The following is an 11,104-nucleotide window of genomic DNA, read 5'->3' as shown; positions in this document are numbered from 1 at the left end:
CAGGGAAAAAAAAATAGAGAAAGTTAATCAAACATTTTGACAATGGTAAAAAAAATATGATTGGATGGAGGAATCAAATGCAGGAAAAAAAAAATGTGAGGGGAGGAGGTGGAAAGAAATGTTTCACGTTTCATATTTCATGCCTTCATTGTAATGATGATTTTACTATATATTTATTTTAATGATATGATTTCACCACATGAAAAATACTTGTTCTATCAGATCTCTCTACAAGGGAAGCAAAAGGTTAAAAATAGTTCATTCTCACCCCAAAAAAAAAAGGGTTAAAAGTTAAAAATAGTAACAAATACATAATAAGCAAACCCACAATGAGGGATAAATTTTAATACTGGATCAAAAAAGATGCACCAGCCGGGAATCGAACCCGGGTCTGTACCGTGGCAGGGTACTATTCTACCACTAGACCACTGGTGCTTGTTGTTCATTGGCTTATTTGTAATTATATTACTCATAAAAGTTTTTTTTTTTTTCCCCCACCTTACTAAGAGTTCAAACCGGATATTAAAATAGAAAACAATAGGATTAAGATTGGTGCTTTTTTGATAACTTCTTGAGTTGACATTAATCATCATTATTATAAAATTGTGAATCAATCACTTTCATCGAAAACATGCGAATCAATAATGTTAATATTTTTTTTTTTTTTTGGGTAAAAAAAGAATAGAACAGAAACTGTTGAATTATTGGTACATTTCATTGTCAAGAAAAGAGAAACGTAAAAAAGAAAAAAAATGTTTTGAAGCTTTATCCGTTGCTAATATTCCAGATGGAATATACTTCATCATCAATGGGAATTGAGACCTTGGTTAATTTGTGCTCTCATCTTACGTAAGAATTGGAATCACACTGATTCTGGTTCCTATGTCTCAAATATAACCTAGTGGTAAACATTAACAAATCCATGTAAATAGAGTTTCGCATTAAACATAACGATTCATGAGCTCCAAGGTATACTGTTTTATAGCAGATCAATCCAAAATGGTTTCAATTTTTTATGCACTTGCAAGTTGCAAGTTGCGAGTTGCGAGTGTCCCTTACGATTGTGCATGACCACACCAGAATAGGTGGTCTCAAAGTGAAAATACCAGAATTGGATACAATCATGATTGTAATTCAACTATCAAACATTTTTGGAATCTTCTTTTCCAGTTTTCTCATGTATATACGTTCTGGAAACGATTGTAATTCAACATAACAATCTCTAAAAATTTTCTCTGTGCTAGTTATTAAGACAACTAACTACAATCATTAAAAACTAAATTTCAAAATTCAGGCAAACATCACCTGGTATATACTCAAAAAGAAGCCAACAAAACGTGGATGAAGGAAGCTGATGCTAGATTTTTGTACACCATACCAACAACAACCACAACATAGGAGGGGAGAGGGGAGGGGAAGAAAGCAAAAGAGGAATGTCTTCCCTAAACCTTAGGTGACATTGTTAGTATCTATGGTTATTCTCACTGTCTTCATTCTATGTATTTGACTGTCCCACCATATTCATTCATATATGTGTTGACTGTGCTTTCATCTCCATTCATGAATGTATTGAGAGAGAGTTGATATTATATTTGTTTTGGTTTTTCCGTCCAACGCAGTCAGTGGGAGAGTGGGGGGAATTCATCTTCATCTTTCAAATGAAAAAACTGAACTTCAACCCTACAAGCCAAACCCACAGAGTGAACTTTAGACAACACCTTAGAGGAAAAGAAAATCTATCAATTAACAGGAAATTTCTAGGAAGTTAATCTTACCTTTCTTCATTATTTCCCAGTAATGGTTTAGGACTCTGCAGTACAGGTGCTACAGAGCTTGAAGCAGAGACCAAAGGTTGTGAAGTTTCCAACTCTGGCTGACTGCTCCGTTCCGGCAAGGGTGCTCCCCAAGGCTGGGGGCAAAGAGACACAGATTCAAATTTCTCAGATGGGTGAGAGAAGCCATTTGCATGGAAAGAACCCCATTTGGAAAGATGAGGAGGTTGGTGAGAATCTGATGATCCAGACTTCCCACGGACTAGAACTGGGAACTCATCATGCGAGAGCTCATGGCAGCCTTCATCAGATGAGTTCACCTCTCGTGGAGCTGGAGCCAATCCATTGTTATAAGTATGTCTCTGCAACTGACCGTGAGCCTCTACTGCATGATTCCTTCCTTTTTCTGAAACTGGCCTGACTTTATATGAACGGCAATTCTGCTATATTATAAGCACAAGATAATTATCAGATTATAAAGCCCATGAATAAAAAGCTCAATTGGCCGTTATCCCAAATTAAATGATTCAAGAGAAAAGAAGACAAATGTTAAGAATTCCAATTTTGAGATTACATACCAGTTTTGGCAAAAATGTCCCTGTTCCTCGTGGTTTTTTCTTTTCTTCTAAACCATAAGCAGCACAGGATGAAGTGGGATGACTTACATCGTAAAATCGTGTTCCTAAAGCAACACCATTTTTGCTCATCTGAGAGTGAACATTCTTCTTGATCTGTAAGGGGTCACAAATGGTTTCCCGTGGATTCATAATCTGTAACTGAGGCGACACTGGAGGATGGGGCAATGGAGATACAGCATACCCATGGCAAAGCTGACCATATTGCAGATTCCTAAGGTGACTATCATAATCCCCACTAAGGTCCAGAAGGCATTTTAAAGCTTCTGAGCTTCCAGAAACTCGAACAATATATCTCTCTCCATTACAACAGGAGATATTAGCAACAGAGCTGGAAATGACTGAACATGTAGATGACATACCTTCATGATTAATACATGAGCAAACTGAATTTCTACCCCCTAACTTCTCTTTGACTTCAGGACATAAGGCAGAGCCCATCTCATCGTTGGTGACAGAATTCAAAGGCATGTTTTGACAAGGATTCCGATTTTCAATCTTCTCATCGTTGACGTCAGAATTTTGAGGCATGTTCAGACAAGGATTCTGATTTTCAATCTTCTCATTCTTTCTGGACAATTGTGAATTATTAAAATGACTAGCATGATAAATGTTCCCTAAAACCAAAGAACCCAAGGTGCTATCTGGAGACAAACAATTGTGTGAGTCATTTGTACTTCTTATATCCACAGTTCCAGAAGATGCAAGCTGCTTAGCATCCCCAGCAAAACGATATTTACAAAGAGCATTTCGCTCCACAGGGTGGTCCAATTCTGGGACCAGCTCAGAGGAAACCACTTCCTGTAAGTGTCTTTCTGGTCCATTTATAATTCCAGATGTGACTTCAATGCCTGATATCTTATCATCATGGAAACCAAAACCGGATTTTAGAAACGCCTTGTCTTCAGAGCATAGTACAGGGTGTAATTTTAAGGATGAAAAGTCAGAACCTATGTCAGTCCAACAATTGCTTTGATGCCTATCCAAAGTATTTGAAAAGAACTTGTTGAGCTCATTTGCTATTCTTTCTCCTGGTAACATCAGAATCCAGCCAAGCTTGCGAGCCCCATATCTAAAAGCACTACGTATTCGATAGAAATTACCTGGCACAAAACCCATGAGTGTGCTGGAACAAAGAATTCACATAGATATGGTTGACAAGGACAGCAACGCCAACATGTGGACCAACAGCGCAATAGGTTTACAACAAGCTTTAAATCATAATAATAATAAATAATAAAAAGTGAGGCTCTTGCCTTCACGCCTTTTTCATGGGTTAAGGCGCTCACCTTTCTCTACTAGGCTCTAAAGGAAAGCATCTCAATATAGGTGCCTCGCCTTAGAACCTTAGAGACGCCTAGGTGAGCGCCCAACTTTTCTTTGACTACCATGAAATACAGTTAATTGGTGTTTCACTGGCAATGATTATATTAGCAAGAGGTGGTAACATCAGTGTAAGAAGCACTGAAGTTGAAATGATTCAGGAAGTGAAAGAACTGGTGATACTTACAGCAACAAACTGTTCTTATTTTTTCAGTTCAGATTTATGGCAATGGAGAACATAATAGATATTTGTGCCAACAGCAGTAGCATTGTACAGGTCATGTACTTAACGACCATGGTGCTATTAGCAATAATTGTGCTGCCCTGATACCCATGTTTTGGGCATGAAGAATGGCAAATTCTCTAACATCAGGGTCAATAATTCCCTACCAACAATGCCAAAGAGCTCTAGCTTAAATGGCACCTCCTACTTTTTAAGAGTAAGATAGATAGGTAACAAGCTCAAGACCATATGAATACATGTGTAATTACCCAAAAAAAAAAAAAAAAAAACCTGCCTAGAAGATCAAAATCAAATGGCACCTCCTCTCCCCTAAAAACAGGGTGGAGGCTATGGGTGCGTGCCAAGGTTCCTATGTAACTTAAATATCATAAAAGAAAAATATTCCCGCCATCCTTAGCACTTTTCCCCTACAAAGATCACCATAATTTTTAACTTCCACTTTGATACATTTCAAAATCGAGAAATTTCTATTGGAGCGGGTGCTATATGAGGACAATTAGACATTCTGGATTTGCTTTTTCTTTTTTTCTAATGGTTAGAAAAACTAGTTTTAAAGTTTACTAAGAAACAGATTTCTTTTCCTCCAGAAGGCATCAAATTGATTCCAGGAGGCTATCAAAAATTCAAATACTATGTCTACTTTAATTGTGCGCAAACCATCCTATTTACACAGTACCTAATATTCTAGCTTTTGCAATTAATTTTGCTGATTATACACATGCATGTGAAAACATATGCTCATGATGAAAATGCAAACTCATTCTGTTAAGATACAACAACAACAAGCCTAAATCCCAAATTTTTTGGGTCGGCTATGGATCTTTAACAGATTAATTAGGCTTGACCACATGCAAACTCATTCTATTAAGATATTTTGTCAAAAATTTAGTTGCCTTTATACCTAAATGAAATTATTTTTTCTATACAGAAGATATTAATTTTTTTTTTTCAAATATTTGCATATTGTTGCAATCGTACATTTTTAACTTGCAGAGAACATTTCAAAATTAAAGGTTATTGTAACAATTTTTTTGTTTGATAATTCCATAGCAGGGGTGGGGAGGTTAAAGGTGACTAGAAGCAAACATAGGAGTTTCTACCAAATGGAGTTTTTGTCAGTTTGGAACAAAGAACCTTTTAGAAACAAACCTGCACATACTCTAAAAGCATCACAATAGAAGCAAGAAGAATCATACCTCTATTGACACTACGCCCAAGGTTGTTGTTTTCTTTAAGTGGATCAATAATGTTAAGATGCTTCTGGGTGAATGCTCGTGAATTCGTCTCAGACCCCTTTGGGGACACTGAGAACATCTCGGCACAGTTTCTGAGAAATTCTTCACTTAGCAATAGATCATCTCCCCCATTTTCTTGTACCTCAGCTGAAGAGAGCAAGAGGGATTAAAAAAAAAAAAAAACAATGAAGCCATCCAACATCACAAAGAGAAAGGGATGTTACTTACCTACAATATCAGGTAGAGAAGATTTACAAACTGGTCCACTTAAACTAATACAATAACTTTCCCAATCAAATCTGCTGAAGTAATCTAAAAATCTGTAAAGAACCTATTTGGGGGGGGGAAGAGAAAATAAAATTAAGTATTCAATCTAATATATGCATCTAGTAAGCAATTCAATTTTAATTTGTAAGAGCACTCACTGCTAAAGGTGCATTTAGGGAAGAATGAAATTGATGGAAAATATAAAGGACCAATGTCTCCAAAGCATAGGTTGAAAGCAAACCATGATGGGCACCAAGAATACGACTTTCATAATAGCACCAAGCTTTTATCAAAATAATGCTGCGCTTAAAGAGATGATCTTTACCAACAAGGCGATCAACCTGCATACAGGTAGCATTAGAAATGTGAAATTTCTAGAAGGCAGCACTGAGTCAACTCCATATTCCATATTGTTTAAGGAAGTTATGGAGCCATTAGAATGTAGACGTGCCATTCTCTGAATCCTTGAAGTGTGCAGACATGCACAGAAATGCATACAATGGAATGATTTCCATGGTGTTTAAAGGTATAAATCTAAGGAATGCAGCCATAAGAATGTAAACAAGCACAGCCCAATGCACACAAATAATATATATTACATACAAAATAAATTCATTTCAAATACTACTAAAAAGAAAAGAAGTTACTAATTCAAAATGTTTTTTTTATGAAATAGGATCATATATCCTGCAAGATAAAAGATACCAAGCATGGTAATCACATTTATAATTTTAAAAGGTAGCCTTACATCATACCTGTTCAAGAAAACAAAGCGTACAAAGTCCTCCTAACTGATTGAACGATATATCTACCACGATATTCTGTACAATGCATTTCACAAGCTTAACCTGCCACCATTAAACACAGATGCAATTTAATAAATATATATATATATATATATATAACAGGTAAATATTTAGTTACATAACATGTCATCCATGCAAATAACAGAACTTCTAACAAAGAATTTCAATTTCAACAATATGAGATAACAAGGCATGAAAATGCCAGCCCACATGCATAATGACATGTGAGCCAATCCACCTAAAAAAATTTAAATTCAAAAAAGACAAGTGAATAAGGTGGGGGGAACCTCAGCATCAATGCAATGGATATCCTTCACTTCAAACCGAGCAGCTTCATTATGTTCTTCTTCCCTCAGAACAGCATGAACATCAGATACCCAGGCATCCTCAACACTTGGACAACTAAGGGTAGTCAAATCAATATCTCCATCAGGAAGATATGTTTTTAGTGGAACTGATCCATATGGGAAGACCTGTAAAAATAAGCACAAATCTGGAAACTCAACTTGTAAGAACTTCAATGAAATGGAGCAACAATCCTCCAGTGTTACTTGCTCCCCTGTAGTGATATTCTAAATTTATATTACATCCATAGATTACAATATTTTTTAGTTCATCCATAAATTATAATTGAGCAATCCTAATCTTCTAATAATAGAAGGATCTGTCAGCCTTACTCAAGATACAATATTTCAGTCCAATGATGTAGGTTATCCAAATTATTAAGATCATCTTCATGAATCCCTTTGTTTAATACTAAAATAAAATACATATTTTTCTTAGTTTATATCCTAGGAGATACTACCCGCCCTTTTGTCGAATCTAATTTAACTATTACAAATCAAAGCATAACACCACTATGTACATTTAAGCCCTCCAACCTCCAATCAGAACCTGATAAACCCTGTAACTAACAAGGCTCAAAAGACAGCCACCTGTACTGAAGAAGGCAAAACAACACAGACTACACTTGAGCTAATGCACCATGTAAAAAATGATTTGGGATTCGAGGGATACCCCAGTGGTCCCAGCACCTCCTGTGGTGTCTGGGCACTGAAGTTTGTACCCACTAGCCCCCCTCCCCCCTAACAACCTAGCCAAAAAAAAAAAAAGCAAAAATATGATGTACCCCAAAACCTTAAACTATTAGGAAATTGTGAATTTAATCATTCAACAATAATTCTAACAAATACACATAGTGACTAACATACAATTATAATCATCATAGATTTAAATATAGCCTCAACTCCTGTGTCCTTAACCAACTCCTGTATTGTTTACTCATTCCAAAATTCCATTCACTGTTGAAAACTACAGGCACATTCTTTCATTCATCCTTCAGTCTGACAATTACTACTCCCATCACTTGTATCCCGCATCTAATCGTCAAAAAAAAAATGACATCTTTGACTCTATATCAATCAATTTCCAAACACAAACAGCCAAGAACCACAATCCCCACATATCACACCAACCAAGATTTATTCAGTAATAGCTTCAACACTAGCACATGGCTCAGGAATAGTAACAGTCACAGTCACAGTCACATTACTATACACATACTAAAACAACCCAAAAAAAAGACATCAACCTAGCTCAAAGACATTATGGTTGTAACCCATTACATTACAAGCAAAACCACTCTACAATGCGAGAAAAAACTGGTTGTTCTTAAACAGAATCGCAGAAACAGGAAAATAGTGAAATACCCAGATGATAAAATTGGTTGATAAACAGAAAGCAAAGCGAATTCAGCGCGTACCTCACATCCAACACGTTTCTTAATGAGACGTTGCACATATTTAATGACCTCCTTCCTCTTACGGTCGGTAGCCAAAGTGGGCTGAATTCTCCACACTATCTCCTGAGCGGTTCGCTCGGCACTGGCCCAAGACTCCGACCCAATGGAACAAGGATCAGGGTTCGACGCCGGCAATGGCGGCGGCGGCGTCGACGACGAGTAGAGTCGATCTTCGCCACATAAAACGACGCCGTTGTGCCTCGCCGAACACACTTTAAGATCACCCATCATTTTATAAAAAAAAAAAAAAAAAGCGTTTAATTTTAAACAGTATTACCACAATTACAAGAAGAAGAAGAACGAAATTTAGAAGGCCAGAAAAAGGAAGGGAAACGACGGCGTTGGCAATGGTGGGAAGTGTGTTGGGGGAGGTGAATCAAGAAGAAGAAGCATTTTCATAACTGAATGTACTTTCTTTTTTGTTTTTGTTTTTTCAGTTTTTTATGTGTTTTGGAATTTATATTAGTAGTAAAAAAAATCATCAAAATGTTGAAACAGATAGAGAGAGAAAGATAAGGAGAGAGAGAGAGAGAGAGAGAGAGAGAGAGATATGATTAATTAGAAAGAATTGTAATAAGAAAGGAAAGAAAAAAAGGGGATCTAAAACCCATGAGGATGATGGCCGGATAGGATTTTTATCTCTATCTCTAAAACCTTGTCCTACACAACACAACACAACACAGATACTACAAAAACCATCTCTTCTAACTTAAAAAAAAAAAGGCCCTCTCTCTCTCTCTCGTCACATCCCGTGTGCGAAAAACACACAACGCAAATGAATACAAAGGACAGTGTTTTTTACATACAAAAGTACACACAGTTCAGCTTAAAACTAAAAACATGGCTTAAAAGTCACAATTTCAGTTCAAAATCTCAAGACACAGTTTCAATTCAAAAAATGATTTAAAATTAAAGAATAATTTATGTATACAATGTTCAAGACACATTCAATTCAAAAAGATGGTTTGAAATTAAAGAGTAATTTATGCAAACTATGTTCAAAACACGATTTTAGTTCAGAGAATGGTTTCATATTAAAGAGTAATTTATGTGTATGATCAATGATGTGTGAAATAAGAGTGTGTACTAACAACTAGGCAAAAATAAATAATAAAAAACCTGTCCTTTTGGGGGAAAAAAAAAAAAAAAAAAGGGGGACTTTAAAAACGCTTTTTATTTTATTGCCCCTCCAAACATCGACGTTTTATTTTATTTTTTTGGATTTTTATAATTTATTACTACAACAGTGTGTAATGCGGATACAGCCAATCTAACCATGCTGGTATAGCACACTGTTTCTCAGTTCTTCTCACTGTTATTATTATATCTTTGTCTTATCTGAAAAAAATAAAAATGTCTATACTTTTTTAGAGGTTTATACTGTTTATAAAAGACTTTATAGTACTAAGTTTTTAAGGTGGGAACCAGGACCACGGTGTTATCAGTAATATTTATAAATCATAAAATCCACAAATTCAACTCTTTATTAACTCTATTCCCTTGCCTGAAAAAAAGGGGGGTGGCGAAATTGACTACACTTTTTTAGAGGGTTATACTATTATAATACAGTACTACTTTTTTAGGTGGAAACCGTAGGGTTATCACTACTCACTAGCATTTATAAATCGCAAAATCCGGTAAATTCAACTCTCTTTTTCTTTCCGTCTTGTCTGAAAAAATGGGTGGGAAAAAATGTGTACGCTTTTTTTAGATATTTACTGTTATGGTACTAATTTTTCAGGTGGGGACAGTTAATTTTCTATCACCCTTACTTTTGAGTGAGCGTGACAAAGAATTAAATAGTGGGATCGGGGTCTAGCTTGGACTTCAGAGAGTAAATACAAGAATGATTCAGAAGATTTTTGCAATAAAATCATAAGCTAGTATTTTGTTAAATCACCGTAGTTAAGTAGAATCAAAATCATGTTAACGGATACTCTTAAGGTAATTATTAATAAACTATATTAAAAAAATTTTACCATCATTTATATGGAAAATATAAAATGCGGATAGAAAAATTAATTACTTTATCATTTTTCTAAAAATAATTCTTAAACCAATGCATGAAGATATTTATTAACATTTCCCATAAATCAAATCTTGAGTTTGATTGCGTTGATCACATTTAGTTCTAAATGCTTCCCCATCAATCATGACAAATCTCCCAATGAAGTTTGCATGCATGTTCTTAATGATTATCATGAATCCTATAACAAAGATTCAGTTGAGTTCTCCATGAGACTCTTAAAGCCTTTGTCCATAACGGAATGACCTTTTCAATGTCATGTGCTCTTTCTTCATGCCCATCTCTAATATTATTCCACAACTAGTATATGAGGAAGGTGTAGTCCTTTCAGATAGTGACATGCATTAGCTTTGATTTCTTAATTCTTAGTCAGACTGACCCTTCTTTCTTTTCTTTTTAATAGTCTAAACCCATAAACAATCAGATATATGCACTACATGGTTGCCTCCAGTTGCCACAATTATTAAAGCCAATCTTCTTTTTTATTTTTTTTTATATGTTTGGTCTAACTTTTATGACTTGTCTCGACCAACTACTTAGTTTAGTGAGAGGGGCGGCTTGATGCATTGGGCAGTATGTGAAAATTAATTATCTTATTTTAGATACAAAATTTATACTAATTAATATGAACTACGTATAATTTTTTCCTTTTTTTAGAAATTTTATCGATAAAAAATGTTTGACAAAATTTTTAATACTTCTTGTGACAGATTGATAGTGGTAAGTAAAAAAGTAGTGTTAGTTGTAGACTTAGATGAAAACTAGTAAAAGTCTGCAAACTCAACTCTTATTATTATTCTTTTTTTTTAGAAGTGTAACATTCACAATATTTTTTACAACAAATCCTAGGTTTTAAGTTGCTTTTTATTTTCTATTTGAAAATATCACTATAATTATTTTTTTTGTCATCAATAACAACTTACTACTTAACATTAGTTGTAAAAATATTGTAAAAAATATTGTAGACGTTGCATTTTTCTCTCTTTTATTTGTTT

At 35.1% G+C, this 11,104-nt stretch overlaps 1 protein-coding gene and 1 non-coding gene across 4 annotated transcripts; both read right to left on the bottom strand.

Annotated features, from left to right (window-relative positions):
- Window positions 1-364: 364 nt before the first annotated feature.
- Window positions 365-435, bottom strand: TRNAG-GCC (transfer RNA glycine (anticodon GCC)). Its single transcript has one exon. It is a non-coding gene; the product is annotated as a tRNA-Gly (tRNA).
- Window positions 436-1,221: 786 nt separating this feature from the next.
- Window positions 1,222-8,735, bottom strand: LOC126727194 (uncharacterized). 3 transcript variants are annotated; one of them, XM_050432757.1, is made up of 9 exons: window positions 8,045-8,735; window positions 6,570-6,755; window positions 6,232-6,324; window positions 5,635-5,817; window positions 5,438-5,540; window positions 5,171-5,356; window positions 2,351-3,510; window positions 1,776-2,212; window positions 1,222-1,680 (listed from the first exon to the last, which is right to left on the bottom strand). In XM_050432757.1, exons 1-9 carry the CDS (start codon window positions 8,312-8,314, stop codon window positions 1,620-1,622), a joined length of 2,679 nt encoding a protein of 892 aa, XP_050288714.1. In that variant the 5' UTR covers window positions 8,315-8,735; the 3' UTR covers window positions 1,222-1,619. The 3 variants fall into 3 exon arrangements, with proteins under 3 accessions (XP_050288714.1, XP_050288707.1, XP_050288724.1); XM_050432750.1 differs by having other exon boundaries at window positions 1,776-2,215; window positions 8,045-8,733; XM_050432767.1 differs by lacking the exon at window positions 6,570-6,755 and having other exon boundaries at window positions 1,776-2,215; window positions 8,045-8,734.
- Between the last annotated feature and the right edge of the window lie 2,369 nt (window positions 8,736-11,104).

Source organism: Quercus robur, chromosome 1 (genome assembly GCF_932294415.1).
Source record: "Quercus robur chromosome 1, dhQueRobu3.1, whole genome shotgun sequence".
Lineage (NCBI taxonomy): Eukaryota > Viridiplantae > Streptophyta > Magnoliopsida > Fagales > Fagaceae > Quercus > Quercus robur.
Note: the sequence above shows the minus strand (reverse complement) of the source record. Positions and strands in the feature narration are given on the sequence as shown.

Coding starts and splice junctions, on each gene's coding strand:
- LOC126727194 (XM_050432750.1), bottom strand. CDS start 8,314: ATGATGGGTGATCTTAAAGTGTGTTCGGCGAGGCACAACGGCGTCGTT. Junction 5,818..6,231: donor CGCTTTGTTTTCTTGAACAG/GTATGATGTAAG, acceptor ACCTGTATGCAG/GTTGATCGCCTTGTTGGTAA. Junction 2,216..2,350: donor GGACATTTTTGCCAAAACTG/GTATGTAATCTC, acceptor CTTATAATATAG/CAGAATTGCCGTTCATATAA.